This window comes from Tachysurus fulvidraco, chromosome 11 (assembly GCF_022655615.1).
Source record: "Tachysurus fulvidraco isolate hzauxx_2018 chromosome 11, HZAU_PFXX_2.0, whole genome shotgun sequence".
NCBI lineage: Eukaryota > Metazoa > Chordata > Actinopteri > Siluriformes > Bagridae > Tachysurus > Tachysurus fulvidraco.
The window spans coordinates 4,525,088-4,542,096 of NC_062528.1; the positions used below are offsets into that span (position 1 = coordinate 4,525,088).

Sequence of the window (17,009 nt, forward strand, 5' to 3'; positions counted from 1 at the left end):
CCTCACAGGTTCACAATACCACTTTGTATTAAAAATAACATTACAAAATAAAAGTCACACTGAAAACTCCAACAACAAGAAGAACATTCTAAAATTTCACCATATTCTGCTAAAACTGTGTAGCGGCGTAACGTAACGAGTGTGTGACGTCATACACCACGGACGCAGAAACGGCTCAAGAAAATAAAACACGCTACAGTTAATTTGAGGCGAGACAACACTTAACCTTCTTCCACAAGACGTCAGAGTACAGGGTGCATGTGAAGTGTTTACATAGCACACACGCGTACACACACTGTCACACAATTAACCTCAACACACCACATCTTCTCTCAGTCAAGCATTACAGAAGATAAATATAAACTATTGACACACTTAGAAGAGAAGCAGCTCTTTATTCTACACCTTTACTAATCAAACCCACAGCACACACCCACATCTGTACCAGGCTTCAGTTCACTTCATACTCACACGTTTAATCATTCAAAAGTGTCGGTGTTCTCTGTTTAGTCAGCCATTTTGGTGGCGGAGATTTAAAAGAATAACTTAAAACAGCTGGTGATCAAATTTTGATTTATTTTTAAACTTAAAAAAGCTTTGCTGTATTTTTCTATTACTCTATTTTTCACATGTTGCTCATCATCATCATCATCATCATCTGAAGTGAATCTAGAAACATGTTCAGTCTGCCTGAGGTTTAAACAGCAACATGGATGTTGTGTTTAATGTTTTCTCTCTTACACACACACACACACACACACACACACACACACACACACACACACACACACACACACACACACCCTGAAGAGCAGAACACATTGTGCCTAATTGAAACATAATTTTGTTTTCTAGAAAAATGTTGAAATAAAGAAATACCAAAATGAAGCAACACATTGAGTGTCTACGTCTTATGTTTCTGTTCTGAGAAGATTGAATACGAAGGGTTTTCTTCTAAAAGTGTGTTTTTCTGTAACTTGACTGAGACAAAGTCTAACACATGACTTACAGCTGAGAAACAGCGCATCGTCGCTCTCACAACACACGAGTCTGAGATCTCTGAGACTTAGCTTGTTTTTATTCATCGATCTTTAAAAGTGTAAAATGTTTTGCAGATTTTTCAGAATATTCTGAGATATTCGTGTTAGATCACAGACTGCTAGCCGGAGAATAAACAAATAACAGTTAGAAATGATTTTACAGAACAGTAAGTGTTACAGAGCACAAACTTTCTTGTGTGTGACATTTTGACTCATCTTGAAGGCACTACCTGTTTCCTCCAAACTGCACATCCAAAAATGACACTGAACCATCATCACATCCTTAAGTTCTGAGAGCGGTTGTTAAATGCTAACGCTGAAGTCTTCCTATCGAGTCTGTCCTTAAATAACTTACAACTGTTTTTCCCAACATTAATGACACACAGTAAAACCTTTTTTTTAGTAAGCCGTACTTTTGATCTGTGTATCTTTAATAAAAGCAGGGCTCGTGCCTGATTCTAGCAGAGAGGATGGATTAGCTTCCTTATTTCTGTTCAGGTTTAAACGTCTTTTTTGCAAGTTACGGTTCTTCTTAAAGTCATTAAACTGAAATAACCTCGATGCAAAGTAACTTCCTGAGTAGTGCCGAGTGATTTACACAATTAACCTGGTTCATCTGAAGCAATGCTGTAGCTTCATTTAATTAAAGCACACATAAGGAAGGGAAAACAGCCTGTATAATCGGATAAATTCCTCCTCAAGCATGCGCTTCTTGCCAAAACACGAGATTAAAAAGCCTTGCAGCAGAGACCGAGCTTGAGCACAGGAAGGATCAGGGATATGAAGAAAAGTCAGATGAACAAGTTTCTGTAAAATCTTCCACTGCCCTACAACCTACACAGTACTCTGTCGCTCCGAATGATGTTGGACCATTTAAAGATAAGAAGTGTCTGATTAGAGGTCATTCTGGGAACAGAGAAGGAACTCAGATTTGAGAAGAATAGTCCACGTTCCCTTCTCAGTCGTGATGTAGTTTCGTATCGTGATTGATATGTCCACATTTAAAGGCAGGGTCTCCGATTTTTGAGAAATGCTTCAGAAAACAGGTCGATAATAAACAAAAATCAAAACAAAAATCAAAACATATGTGTGTCCAATGAGCAGAAAGGGGCGGGGCTTGTCAATATGGGTGGAGAGAGTGTTCAGTGCGCATGAGTGACATTAGCAGAAAGCGGTTTTAACACCGACATGAAGGATAAAAACAAAGAAAGAAAGCGCAGAAAGGCTTACGATAAGGCAAGAAGTAGGACGTGTTAATATAGGATCAGCTTTCCAGCGCTGGAGAGAACTGAAGGAGCAGGAAGTTGGCCACATATTCACAGGTTGGAGTTTCCCGAGTCAATAACTCCTGAGCTAAACGCTGTTACTACACAAATAACACCTCAGCTACAACCGTGTTTTGTGTAATAACAGCGTTTAGCTCAGGAGTTATTGACTCGGGAAACTCTAATCTGCGAATATGTGGCCAACTTTACTTAATTGACGCCGAGGTGCTTTTTTCCTTCTGGATAGGTGAGTAACGTTGGTTTTGCTTTGTTACACAGAACTAATATATGCCTTTGTCCTTTACATGATTATGCTTGTGTGTCATTTTTGCTTGTGTGTTTATCTACAATCGTATTGTTCTTCCCTTCAGCTATGATGAAGACACATTTCTTTCCATTAGTTGCCTGGGTTACGTTTGTATGTGTGGGCGGAGCTATCGATACAGGGGTGGGACCCATCTGGGTTAGGGGTGTGTTCGTTTTGGTGATTTCAAATGTCAACATTGGCTTTAAAACATCGGAGACCCTGACTTTAATCTGCAGAGAAAGAAGAGTTCAACTCATAACACAAACAGTAACAGTGGCATCTGTGTTGTAACACTGAGTTTAATAACATACATAACATACAGCCCGGTCTGTACCGAGACTCAGTTCAGTTCATGATCACGTGTCTAATAGGTTGTGTTGCACGTGTTGCTCTCTGATTGGCCAGAAATGTGGCAGGCTGGGATTTAAAACTATAATTACCAAAAAAAACAGATTTGATAAAAAAATTAAAAAATTAAAAAAATCTATTTTTTTTTTATTCATTTTTAACTTTACATCTTTATTAGTTTTTTTACTCTACTTTTCACTCATGTTGTTGCTGATCATCATCATCATCAAGAGTAGTGAAATATTCAGTATTAAGTTAGAAAAGAATAAAATCTAGAGATCGCTGTATCTCTCTCTCTCTCTCTCTCTCTCGCTTTCTCTCCCCCCCTAAATCCATCCTTTCTTTAAATATTCCTTATTTAAAACAAATGTTGTCTGCACTCTGCTATAAATGACACTTACAATTTTTTTGCACATCTACAAAACGGTAAAAGTTTTTTTTATGTAAAAAATAAAAAAAAATAAAAAAACATAACTCTAATTGTGACTCACTCATGAAGTCCAACTTTAATACAGAGCAGTTGTTGACTCGTGTAACAGGTGGAACTAACTGGTGGAAGTAACTGATATCGCCTTTCACCTGGTTCAGAACCCGAAGAGGCGTTTTTATTAAAATGTCATTCGGCTCTTTGTCACCAGACGTGGAAGAAGATGATGATGATGGTGATGATGATGATGAAGATGATGATGATGATGAGTGTCTTCACAGGTTCAATTCCACTGTAAATACTAAGAGTCTTTCAGAATTAATGAGATGAAAGCAGGTGAAATGTGAGCATCAGAAGCTCACAGGGTTATCAGATGTAGGTTCCTCTTTAACACAGAGCTCAGCTTTCATTTCAGTTCTAAATCATACATCTTTCTTTTTTACACAACAGTTTTTGTCTTTTTGTTTTTATTTTGTTTTTTAAGATCAATTCATTTGAATTTCATGGTTGCCTTTTAAATCACTTCATCAAGTCAAACAGCACTAAAATACCGTAAGAAGGAAAGAGCTGTAATATTGCACACATCTGTTTACATGCTGCCGAATTCTGGACTCTGATTGGTCAGAAAATGCTAATAGATTTTTCATGGTAGTTGAGCTACAAATCACATGTTCTCATCGATGCTTACCTCAAACAATGTACAAAAAGATCTCGGTTTCATTTCGGAAAGTTTTTTCTCCAAACATTAAGTAAAGACGAGTTTTTCACCTCTCTAAACACGCCTGATATCATGCTACTAAAACAAGGCTTTCGTCTAAGGGTAACACTTCACACTGCTAGCAAACAACGTGAATTAGCATCACGATTAACCAGCTAACACACACACACACACACACACACACACACACACACACACACACACACACACACACACACACACACAATACTGTTCTTTCAGGCTGTCAGGAAGTCTAATAGAACACAACGGTTTTATCTCTTTAAGAAAGATGGAATAAAATAAGGAGGCTCAATGAGGAAGTGTTTCACTAACGCTAAAGAACACAACTGTACAAAAGCATTCAGCACTAAGTGTCCATAAACATGCAAGAAATTATTTGAGAAAGCTCCAGCTACAATCAACCAATTTGAAATGCAAAGAAGGTTTCTCAATATCTCTCTCACACACACACACACACACACACACACACACACACACACACACACACACAGTCACACTTCAAAATGCCAAAAAAACAACACTCGATAAGATCGAAAGAAAAGAAAGCTAGGAAGAGATAAAAGAGTACTTTCAGCACTTCTCTCTCAGTTTACTCACACACTTCATGCAGGAACAGTCCTCCATGGTCAGAGACACACAAGTCCACAGAGCGCAAGACGATGAAAAAAGAGGAAGGAGCGTGGTGTAAATAGGTGGCAGAGAGAAGTGGCTACCCGGCACAGAGAACCACAGTGAGACAGGAGGAGTGAGACAGGAGGAGTGAGACTGGAGGAGGAAGACTGGAGACAGTGCAGTCGCATGAACACAAGGCGGAAGTGTAAAGAACTTTTAAAAACCTAGACGATACAGCTGTGTGTGTGTGTGTGTGTGTGTGTGTGTGTGTTTGTGTGTGTGTTTGTGTGGGAAAGAGAATTCAGGAAGTTCTGAAGTCACCTTAAATAGGCCAGCAAACAAGCACACACACACACACACACACACACACACACACAAACACACACACAAACACACACACAGGTCTGACCCTGGACCTGTTTTTCCTCTTCACACTGAGTACAGAACGCTCACTCCTTCCCTCTTTCCCTTAACTGCAGAACCAAAAGGAAACGCGGTGAAACAATACACAAAGACTTCAGGAAGAGCTGAAATAGAATACACACACACACACGCGCGCGCACACACACACACACCCACACCGTGAACACTACACTAAACACTACAAATCTCTTTAATTTGGCACTTACATGAATATACTCCCTGTTTTTTGGTATTTTTAGTTTTATTATTATTATTATTATTATTTATTTGTTTTGTTATTAGTGTTACTCCACTGTTTCGGGGTCTGAGGAGTCAGGTTTTCACATTTGTTACAGTGGAAAATCATAAGGATGAAAGAACAAGCCAGTAACCAGGCATTAGCAAGGTTATATTACTTAATATATTTCTGATCTCATGTTCTTGGAGTTAGTGGAGCACATTTGCCTCGCACCTCCAGGGTTGGGGGTTCGAGTCCTGCCTCCAACGTGTGTGTGTGTGTGGATCTCCATGTTCTCCTCGTTCCTCAGGGTTTCTTCCTTCCTAAATGCTCTTTAGGCTGTTTGGCATCACTAAACTGTCCGTAGTGTGATTGTGTGTGTGTGTGTGTGTGTGTGTGTGTGTGTGTGTGTGTGTCAGTCGGGGGAAGTGTGTGCTTTTAAATCAGAATCTAATAGACAGGAAGAACTTCACGTTAAGTGATGAGTCGTGAGTGTGTGTGTGTTTATGTGTGTGTGTGTGTGTTAAAAAGGGTGTTATAAAGAACTACTGAGCACATCACAGACTGATATGAGGAAGTGGCAGAGTACGTACACGTAAAAACACAAACGCACACACACACACACACACACACACACACACACACACACACGGAAACCTAATCCTTTCACAGTCTGCAGTATAACTCCACCACCTTGTGGTACACAATCCAAACTGCAGCTTTTTATTCAAAACAGACAATAATGTGTGAAACTGTCTGTAAGAACAGGAAACACAGCACATTCAGAGCTCTTACACCAAATCTGCTCCACTTCTAAATAAAATCAAATTGCCTAGCTCATGTGTTGAAGGCTCTGGGTGATTGATCAGGGTTCAAGCCCCAGCACATTTTTGTGGGACATAAAGTATATATGTTAATAATGATTCACTGTACTGAAATCCATACTGTACGTGTCAAAAACAAAAGCTTCTTCTTCCTCATTACTGCTTTCTGGCCTCAGATTACACAACGGATATAGTCACTTCAGAGTGTCCAGTGAAGTCACACTGAGTCAGACACACATTACCGCTTAAAGGATTTGTACAAAACCAAAAAAGCAGTCTATTATAATACAGGTAGGCAGAATTAGCAATCAGCCAGGACGATGCGCTGAAGCTTCAGGTTCGATTTTAAACAACCCTTCCTGTAATTACTTCAGAGTACCAACAGGTGGCATCAGCAAATTGGCCAACGAAACACAAATTCATTGACGAAACACACACACACCCACACACACACACACAGAATTAAAGTCTATTTTAAACCTGTGATTCATTAGATTGTGACAATCATGCGACGACACCTCAGACCACCAATCAGAAAGAAGGAAATGGACAAAACAGATGCAGATGAGAGATGCAGAACTGCAAAGCTGAAACTAGCACACATATTTATTCATCTGTGACCACAAATGTACAAATGTCCTCGGAGATAATTGTGGTTTGCATAGAAACAATTTGTTTCTTTTATTAGAAAACTAGAAAAGACAAAGCGATAAGCCGATCGGCTAACTCGCTTACCTGAGCATGGACGGGCTCCTGGGAAAAGGTGTGGTCTTATTGGTGGGTGCCGTGGTGGTGCGGGGAGGAATGGGGGGTCTGCGTGGGGGGCGGGGGGGCAGGTTGACTTTAGGCCCTCTGGGGGTCACTACAGCATATGATTTTGGAGGGAGAGGAGGAATGCCCAATTCTGGTGAAGAACACTGTTCATAAAGGTGGAACTGTTCTACTGCTGCTGATGATGATGATGATGATGTGGAGGAGGAGGTGGAGGAGGAGGAAGGAGAGGCATGTGATGGTGAGACCGGTAACGGTGAGACAGGAGATGGTTTCCGATCTGCAGTTTGCCGCCTCGGAACAACAGGCAGGTTCTGTGGCTGTGACCGAACTGGAACAGAAAGTGAAGAGAGCACCGGTCTTGGGTGAGTCGCCTTGGTCAAAGATTCAGTCGCGCAATCCCCGGTGGTCATCTTCCCAGTAACGGAAACTGTCGAAAACCGCACCGGAGGACAATTCTGAGTCACCCGAGGTGGGATTGGGGGCAGAACTTTCTTATGAGCCACAGGATTATTAGTGGGTAGGTTCTGCTTCTGATCTTGTGATTCACCAGTTCGTGAGCAGTTTGACTCCGCTAGCCCCGTGTTAGCCCCTGTAGAAGCACGGAATTTCGTCCTTACCCTTGGAACGGGCCTTTGTCCCTCCTCTTCTTCCTCCCCACTTATCACTCGTTCTGAAGGTAAGAGCTTCTGCAGGCTCACTAGGATGCGCTTCTGGTGGCCCGGCAAAGAAACACCCATGCGCTCCAGTTGACAGGCCGTCAGCTCCCGGCATTCCCACACAGTTCTGAGACCTGCCTCCTGGAAGGATGGACTGTACTGCTCAAGGTGGATCCCCCCGAGCCATTCATGGATAGACTGCAAGTCTTCTGCTGAAGGAGACAACATGGCCTCCGAATAATACTGTACAACACGTAGGGTCTCTGTTCCAGCAAGGACCGGTTTAGGTCATCGTCTGAAGATAATCATCTGTGGACAATACAGAAAATACAACTTCATCAGTTATGTCTACAAATGCAGCTTGGTATTAAATACTAATATCAATAATAACCAGAACATCATCCACTGCTACTTTATCATCACAATGCAGTGACATCATCAGACAGTTCAAGGTGTTCAATAAAAACCAGAGTTGTTTTAACCAACAATTTCCCTTTATTTTAACATTTTAAAAGCATTGAGAAAAAATTCTGAAGGCCAGCCATCATTGTCAAACTTTTCTAAACTTCAGGTGATTTCACAAGGCAGAAAATCCCTCAAAAATCCAGACCTAAGCTTTCACTCACGTCCCACTGTTTTATATCCAAAATTATATAAACTAATATTATAATAAAAGATTATAAAGCGCTAGATGGTGGCAATTACTCAAACTAGCCTAGCTAATCAATCCTAGCTAACTTACTACTTACATTAATCAGCTCATCAATTAAAAACAATGGAAAATAATAAAATTATAAATAATGCTTTAGGATCTTATTCATTTCACCCATTTTCCACAAAGTTAATGTTAATTAATAAACATAAACAGTCATGCTATTACTTTGCATTCTACAAAAAAAATGCTCCTTCCAACCTTTTTCACTCACACACGCTCACACTCTCACACCCCGACACACACACCCCGACACACACACCCCGACACACACACCCCGACACACACACCCCGACACACACCCCGACACACACACCCCGACACACACAAACTTCCATTTATAGCCATTTTGTGATGGAGGCCTCATGCTGTCTTCAAGAAAACCACAGACTGAAAAAAATATTTAAACAACTTGATGTTTGATCACATGACAGGAAGTGATATAAAACAGGGGTCTTCATTTACTGCAAACTAGTGCTATTTTTTACTATTTCTAAATCTGTTATTTCTAAGATCTAGTACTACTGAGGAGATCAAACATTTCAGCTTCTTGTCTGTCTGTTGTGTGCAGCCATGATGGAAAAAGTGTCTTCTGTTTGTAATTCACCTCCCGGTGGTTATAAATAGAGTTTATACACATCATGGGCGTTTCTCATTTCTGAATCTGGACTTCCTTATTTCCTTTCCTTGCTACCCCTCCACAAATCTTCCCGGATAAGAGCAATAAAATAAATGGCAACAGAGATGCCTTGAAGTGACAGATTGCGTGCTGAAGAAGAATCAGACGTCATTGTTGATCTTTTCCTGTTAGAGGAAATCGAGAGAAATTTCATTAAAAGCTGTTCAGTATTTTCTGCTTTATATTTTAATCATCATGATTTAGAGAGGTTCAGTAAAGCCAGCAGACATTTCAACTCAATTCAAGAAATATTTCAGTCACAGTCTAATTGAATCATTGTGTAAACTGTAGGTGACGTGTGCATTAATGAGCCGTGTGTGATGTCCTGTTCAATCAGACCGAATGTTGAGATATGTCATTAACTCTGGAGCGACTTATTGTCTGGAAATTTTAGTAAATGTGAAAGGCTTTTTGGTTTGATGTGTAAAACAGCATTAGCGTGCCACAACAGGAAGAGAACACACACACACACACACACCCACACACACAGATCTCTTGACCACTGAAGTCTGGTTTCCTCCCAAACCACATGCACCTCCACATCGCCTGACTCTAACCACTGTTTAATAACATGCCAACATTTAACACCTTTTTCTTCTGCATTGAGTACCTAAGGCTCTAGATTTATCAAATCAAGTTTATCAAAACTTCGGGGTTCAGACCTTAGCACTGCCAAGCCACCACCACTGGGCCCATGATCAAGGACCTTAACCCCATCTTCTCCCGCTATGCTGCATCATGACTGACCCTGAGCTCTGACCCCAATTTCCAAATTTTTAATTCCAAATCCAATTTCCAATTTCCAGCTGGGTATTAGAAGAAAGTATTTCACTGTACGTAAGTTCGGTCACTGTATGTTCAATGTATATGTGACAAAAGTCTTCTTCTAATGTCAAGAATTCAGGAAGGTTCTTTACATTTTCCCTTTGATGGCATTTCTCAACATGCTCCTGTTTCTGCTTTGAACTTCTTTAACTAAAGAATTTCATCTTGAAGGGTGTGATTTTATCATCAGAGAGGTTTATGGAAACAAACACACAAAAACATGACAACTTCCTTGAAGAACAGAGGACTGACACTCACCACAGCGCCAGACTCAACCTACACCTTGATTCAGTCTACACCTTCTCTCTCGGTCAGAATCAAGGCAAACCCAGACATAAATCTCACAACAGAAGGTATAAAATGTCATGAGTAGATTAAAGGATTTCCTTAATGAGAGCCAGATTATTTACATTACATGAACAAATTACATTACACACTTGAGGAGATATTTAAATACCCCACTAATCAATGTGCTCCACACCATGGGTTTAAGATTCAGTAAATTCTTCACACAACGTTTTCATGAGTATAGCAGGAGGTTACATAAGAATTTAACATTCAAACATCTTGCCTTATATTGAATGAATAAATGAGTGGAACAGGGCAAGTCAGTGTTAGCTCAACAGCAGGTTTAACCAGCGATAGTCTGAGCTTTAATGTCAGCTTTGTACTGAAATGCAGAACGCTCTTCAGGATGTGGGTAAGATGTGTGAAGAACTAACACAACAATGTTTAGCAACAAGTCCAGAACTCAAAGGCCATTTCAGAAAAACAATGAACAGAAGTCCAGGAAAAGAGTAGTTAATATAATAACTTTGCTAAGTTATGTCCAAGAAATTGGACTGAAATGGATGAAGTTCTCTGTATTTTTACTCTTATTTGAAATACCGTTAGATATGAAATACATGAATATGTGGAATTGTAAACACCTCCAAGTCCACTTGCATCTGACTAGCAGTAAGATGAGCTCAGTTAGCTAGCTCAAATAAGTGGGACTTCAATCTTCATCTTCATTTATTTAACAAACCTTTCAGAATAGAACATTACAATGTCAGCCATCTGTTCTGTGCTAAAAAAGCCAAAGTAATGGAGTCAATGACTTGAACTTATTCTGACATAAACTGGGCTCATATGAAGCTCCGCCCACACTCAGTTCTCTCCAGAATCTTAAAAGCATCATGCTAATTTGGTGTTGCGTTGTGTCTACATACACATATAACAACCCAAAAACAACAACAGGTTTTCCAAGAAGTCCAACATGCTGTATAAAGAAATACATAAACAACAAAACTCTACCTGATAGGACTTTCTACAGCTCCTCCAGCCTAATCATATGGTATCAGGTTGATTTTCCAGTTCAGGGTTCTGCTTCTTCTCAGAGGAAGTGAGGTCGATTGGCATGCAAAGTGTGGGAAGTAAAAAAATATTCATTCACACTAACAAATAAAAATACACGCACTTATATTTGTTTGCACTGTTGTACCGTTAGTAGTTTGTAAGAGTTCATCAAACCTGCTGAATGTTACTCCAAAGTGCCAGACCATGAACATCCATTGTGTAAATAATAAACTAAAAATAATCTAAATCATCACCTCACACTCCTGTAACAGCACACAGCGCAAAGTGAAGAAAACTGACAAGCGGAGTATGATCATTTCCCAGCATGTATAGATGTGTGGATATGTGACTAATTGATGTGGTGTAAAGCAAAGTTAAACACACAGCAAGAGTTTATCTGGATCGCTGTGTGTAACAATCTGAGAAACATGACAGCTCATTTATTTCCCTCTTGACCTCTTGCTGCTTTACAAAAAGTTCCTCATTCTGAAAATTAAGGAACTGGACCTGTAAGAAGCACACGTGAGGGAGTGAGAGAGAGAAGTACTCAAAAGAGGACTATAACTACAGGATCCTGTAAATTACTGCTAATATAACACAATTCTAACACAGTGCATCTCTGACAAAGGAACATGTACAATAGAGCTGAGTAAAGCCATGTGTAAAGCAGCACAAACCCATCTCTCAAAGATTGTGTGCAGTGATGAAAAATGTCTTGGCACTGTAAAATTTTTAATAATAATTTTGTTTTAGATGTCCTTCATTATTGGGTCGATAAAAACATTTAACTTTTCCAAACTTTACCTTTCCAACCTAAATTAAATGTAAAAAAAAGGTTTGTAGGTCAGTTTAACCAACAAAAAACCATTATGTAACAGACCGCTCTTTAGAGAAAAGTGAGTGCTGACTATCAAGGTGTTTAGCTGCAAAAATAACAAAATGTTAAAAAGCAAGTGTGACGTATTAGTTTTAAAAGCATCTTAACCACATTTCTTAACACATCCCTAAGACTATTGCAGCATACTGTACAAGCCAGTAGATGATGGAAGCTTAAGTTCTAGTAAACTAACAGAAGCTGCACCTTCTGAAACCCAGGGGAAGTTATGAAAAAACCACAGTTTTTAGATAACGCAAAAAAGAACTTCAACTTAAAATCTTAAATGACTGCAGACACTAAAAACTGAGGCATGCAGAAACATGAACTACACAGCTGACCAAGCAAGAACCAGTCGTTTAGATAAGTGTGAAAGTGTTTTTGAAGCATTAAACCAGCTGAATGTTCTCTTCACAGCTTCTACTGTACTAACAACTAATCCAAACCACTGCCAGCCAGTTTTACACCTCAGTCAACCCTCTGTTCAAAGCCAGCATCTCTGTATACAGGGACATTTTGTATTCAGATCATCAAGGATGTTCTTTGAAGGTGACTTACTAACCATGAACATTCAAGTTTAGTCATGAACAGTGCTTGGCACACAGGGGCATTGCCTTTAGGCACAAGACCTGCAAGGCTTGTAGAGCTGCTCGGTGTTCAGCTCGAAAAAAATACAGTAGCTTTGATAATCCTGGGTTGCAGTTTCCACCACTGTAAATACATTTTTTTTTTCATCTGAGTCGACTGCGGGATCATGTGTTTGTCATGTGCTCATGTGGCTGAAAATAATATAATCAAAAAGTAATAAAAACAACTAACTGGTATGACTAATCATTGTATTAGCAACCAGCAGGTCAGGTGGAAAAAGATTCATGGCTAATTTAACCACATTCAGTGTATTTCACTTATATTTCACTATTACACACAGTTTTAAGGTGACGATTTTCAGCCAGCACAATTAGACACCACTACATCACATCTAAAAAAAAACGGCCTCCTGCAGACTAAGGAAATTATAAATAGAATTCAGAGTGAAGGATAAAGCAATGCTAGTCCTGTCCACTGTGCAAACACCGTTCGATCTTTTGTGTATAAACTGGAGGACATGATCTCCTGTCCATGCTTCAGGATCTGTGTGTCTGGGCAGGAATGCACTGAGTGTCTACCAGACGCTGGGAATTGGGTCTGGACAAACCGACCCAGGATCAGAAGACCCAGAGATCTACTGCACTTTACTGAAAAGTCTCAACTTCTTCAGAGTGTCATCTACTACAGTTGAGAAAACGACTAGACTAAAGTGTTCAGAGATGCACTGGTCAAGGCGCGACACTGAAGAAATAAATACTTCACGCTTTCACATGAAGTGAACTGAAAGGTGTTGCAGAACAGTTGTGGTGCCACATCTGTTGTTAAACGAGCTTCAGCATACAGGGTTGAAGGAGCGAGGCTAAGAACCTGCTAAAGACTTCTCAAACATGAGCAACATCCACAGCAGAGCTTCTCAAGCTTGTTGTACCAAAGACTGCTTTAGCTATAAAGAAAATTCCACAGACCTTCTCAGTGCACTGATAATAGAAATGTTATTATGCAGAATTACTAGAGCCATTTAAATTTCTATACCCGAATCTTCCACTAACAGATTAACATGATTTATAACAACTTCCTGTGGTCTAATTTGATACAGTAGACGAGCGAAACCAGAAATTTAATATAAGTTAATAATACAGTAGCTTTGATAACCCTGGGTTGTAGTTTTCATCTGATCTGCAGACGGCTGCAGTATCATGTGTGTGTCATGTGGCCATGTAGCTGAAAATAATATAATAAAAAGAAATAAATAAAAACTAATTGGTATGACTAATCACTATATTAGCAACTAGCAGATCAGGTAGAGAACATTTCATGTCTAATTTAACCACATTCAGTGTATTTCACTAATATACTTAGTGCACACAGTTTTAAAGCAAAGACCAGAGAAACAGGATGTTATCAGACCAAATTCTTTCTTCAGCTTTGCAACTAATGGGTTTTATTTTGCTTACTCGACTACAGAAGGTCCAAAATGTCAAGTCAGTCTAAAAGCTTTGCACTACACTGCAGTTCCTGCAGTAACAAGAGCTGATCAGTGGGGAAACTTTTGTAAAGACAGAACACTTGCAAGGTCTTTTAATGTCACTTGTGTCAGAGAATCTTGCTGGTGTCTGGAAGGCCTTTAACCCTAATCATTAATGTTTCATTCTTTAATTCATCTTCAGTAAACACTTTCTCCTGGTCTGGGTAGTGACCTATACAGAGCTGAACTCGGGAATACACCCTGGATGGTATGCCAGTCCATCACAGACTGCCATACACACTCATTTACACCCAGAGGCCAAGCTCTCAAAATCCACAGTGGATCCAGTTTTCCATGAGCATTATATACCCAGTCAATGGAATCATAGACATTGTTTCATCTTGCAATTTCTTATTCTCACTCGTTTGAAGCTCTTCAAGAAAATGTTTAGCCTCCCAATATATACTGTACATATATGGGTCAGGTGTCAAAAAGAGAGAAAGTGAACAGACTAGAATGCAGAGACACTGATAGACCTGAAGATCTTTGGTAAGAATTGATTTTAAATGTTAATTCTGTTAGCAGTTTGGTCATTAGCTAGTCATATCCAATTGCACTATCATGTATCATGTGTCACACAAAAACGTTCAAACTGTCTAACTCGCTCTAACTTCAGACTCGAGACACTTGCTGTTATAGGAGTATAATCATTAAACACACAGATACCAGATAGTGTCCAAAATTAGTCATAGGTTTGAAGTATATTGGGGCAAAGGATAAGATTTGTCTTTCCTACCACTTCTTATCTTTGCTCAGTACATCTGTATAAACGTACACAAGACCAGAATGTGTGACAAGAACTTATTAACTTCTGCATTGATTTCTGAGATAAAGCTGAACCTAACACTAAACCTAAAACTAAAAACTAGCCCTAACCCTAATACTAACCTTAACCCTAATACTAATCATAAAACTAATCTTAACACTAAAACTAACAACTAATTAAAACTAATTCAATCTAATGGAGTGGTAAAAGACAGAATTGTGCAAACCTTACACACACACACACACACACACACACACACACACACACACACACACACACACCTGATGACTGTTGACACCCTTCTGCAGTTTTCCTTAAATCCATCTCCAAAGACAACACAATTGTAGGACAATTTATTAAATTTTATATGGGGGGGAGAAAAAAAAAAGCTTCATCATGCTGACAGACGTGACAGACAAGTTTTGTAAATTCTCCCAGGACCATGTCTCTCTGTATAGAACACCTATTATTTATAGACCATTATGTGAGAATACAATCATTACAAACAATTGTGTTACTTGAGATCACTAGGTCTTCAATAATAACAAAAAGAACCTACCTAAATAGTTACAGGAAGCAGAAATGTACCTGCAGTATAAATCATTAAACCAGGCCATGAGGAATGATTTCCAGCCAATCAAATCAAAGCTGGAATTTCCATTTCTGAGAACTTTTAGTAAACAAAATGCCCTGATCTTTAGATACTGAAGGAATGACACAACATTCCAGTTGAGTGTGTGTTAAACAACATGGTGTAGTCCTGATTCACAGTAAATAAACCTGTTTATCTGTAAATAGTCTCACTTATTAAATACACTGCTATTTAATTAAATATTAAAATACATGTTGATGCAGTAAACTTCCTGAAGTGATAAATGGCAGGAATCAAACACACTGATTACTGATAAGTCTCAGCAGTGCTTTTCCTCTGGGCACTGTGAAAGAGTTACTAATACAAATGTATGATTAATCTGTCATACACTGCTTTTTGTGTAGAACATTAAAAAGACTTTAAAACACAGATTAGCAAAGATAAGGGGCATTACGCCAGGAAGGCCTGGGGTTTTCTGAAAAAGGAGAAAACATTGGCTGGTAAACAAACAAGTGTAGAATCTGATATAGTCATGTCAGATTGTGCTGGAGTTTACGCACGTGTGTGTACACACACTGACACAGCGATGCACTCACATATATACACATGCACAAATATACACACACGTGCACTGACACATGCACATACACCCTCACATGCATGGACACCCTAACACATATATAGACACACTCACATACAAACACCCTTGCGCACATACAGACACCCTCGCACACATGTGGACATGTGCACGTACACCCATTACACACATATGGATACACTCACATATCTACACTTACGCACACATACAGACACCCTCACACACATATGGACATCCTCATGCACATATGGACACCCTCGGGCACATATGGACACCCTCACATATTTACACTATCACGTGCACAAACACCCTCGCGCACGTTTGGACCACACTCATGTACAAGGGGACACTCATGTGCAAGGAAACAAGCACATACAGACACTGATACACACATGCAGAAACACACATATCACACACACCACCACACACAAATACACCCACAGAATCAATGAATAATTAAATATAATAAATATTAATTAATTAATTAATCAATCAATCAAAACAATCATCTCCACTCACTCATCCGGACCTGTGACTTAAAAACACTCAGAAACTCCCACATGCAACCGATACTGCATCTAACCTGCTGAATACTGCCTGAAGACTATTCTACCAAAATCAGAAATACTCAAGTCTTAATTCATGTTTATTATTTCATATGAAGAAAAAAACCAGCAGGAAAATATAAATAAAAATAAATATGGAAAGTTTCCTCATTTCTTCTCCAAAACAACAAATATGTGGTGTTGTGAAACTCTTTCCTAAAATTCCCAATGTATTAAATAAAATCTAATGAGGTTTTTAAAGTTTTAACTAAATAAACCCACAGATGTAAAGTTATCAGACATATCATGAGATATCACCTTTAACTCGTTCTAAA

At 39.3% G+C, this 17,009-nt stretch overlaps 1 protein-coding gene across 6 annotated transcripts in view; it reads right to left on the reverse strand.

The window, feature by feature from the left end:
* The window catches only part of LOC113637856 (arf-GAP with Rho-GAP domain, ANK repeat and PH domain-containing protein 1), a 66,030-nt gene that overhangs the window by 47,744 nt on the left and 1,277 nt on the right, over positions 1-17,009 (reverse strand). For 4 of the 6 annotated variants that reach the window (XM_047820426.1, XM_047820425.1, XM_047820424.1 and 1 more), the window contains exon 2: positions 6,938-7,941. In XM_047820426.1, coding sequence (XP_047676382.1) covers positions 6,938-7,860 — 923 coding nt within the window. In that variant the 5' untranslated portion in view covers positions 7,861-7,941. Of the gene's footprint in view, positions 1-4,723; positions 4,938-6,937; positions 7,942-11,144; positions 11,220-17,009 lie in introns of those variants that run through there. The other 2 variants (XM_047820423.1, XM_047820427.1) reach the window with 2 other exon arrangements.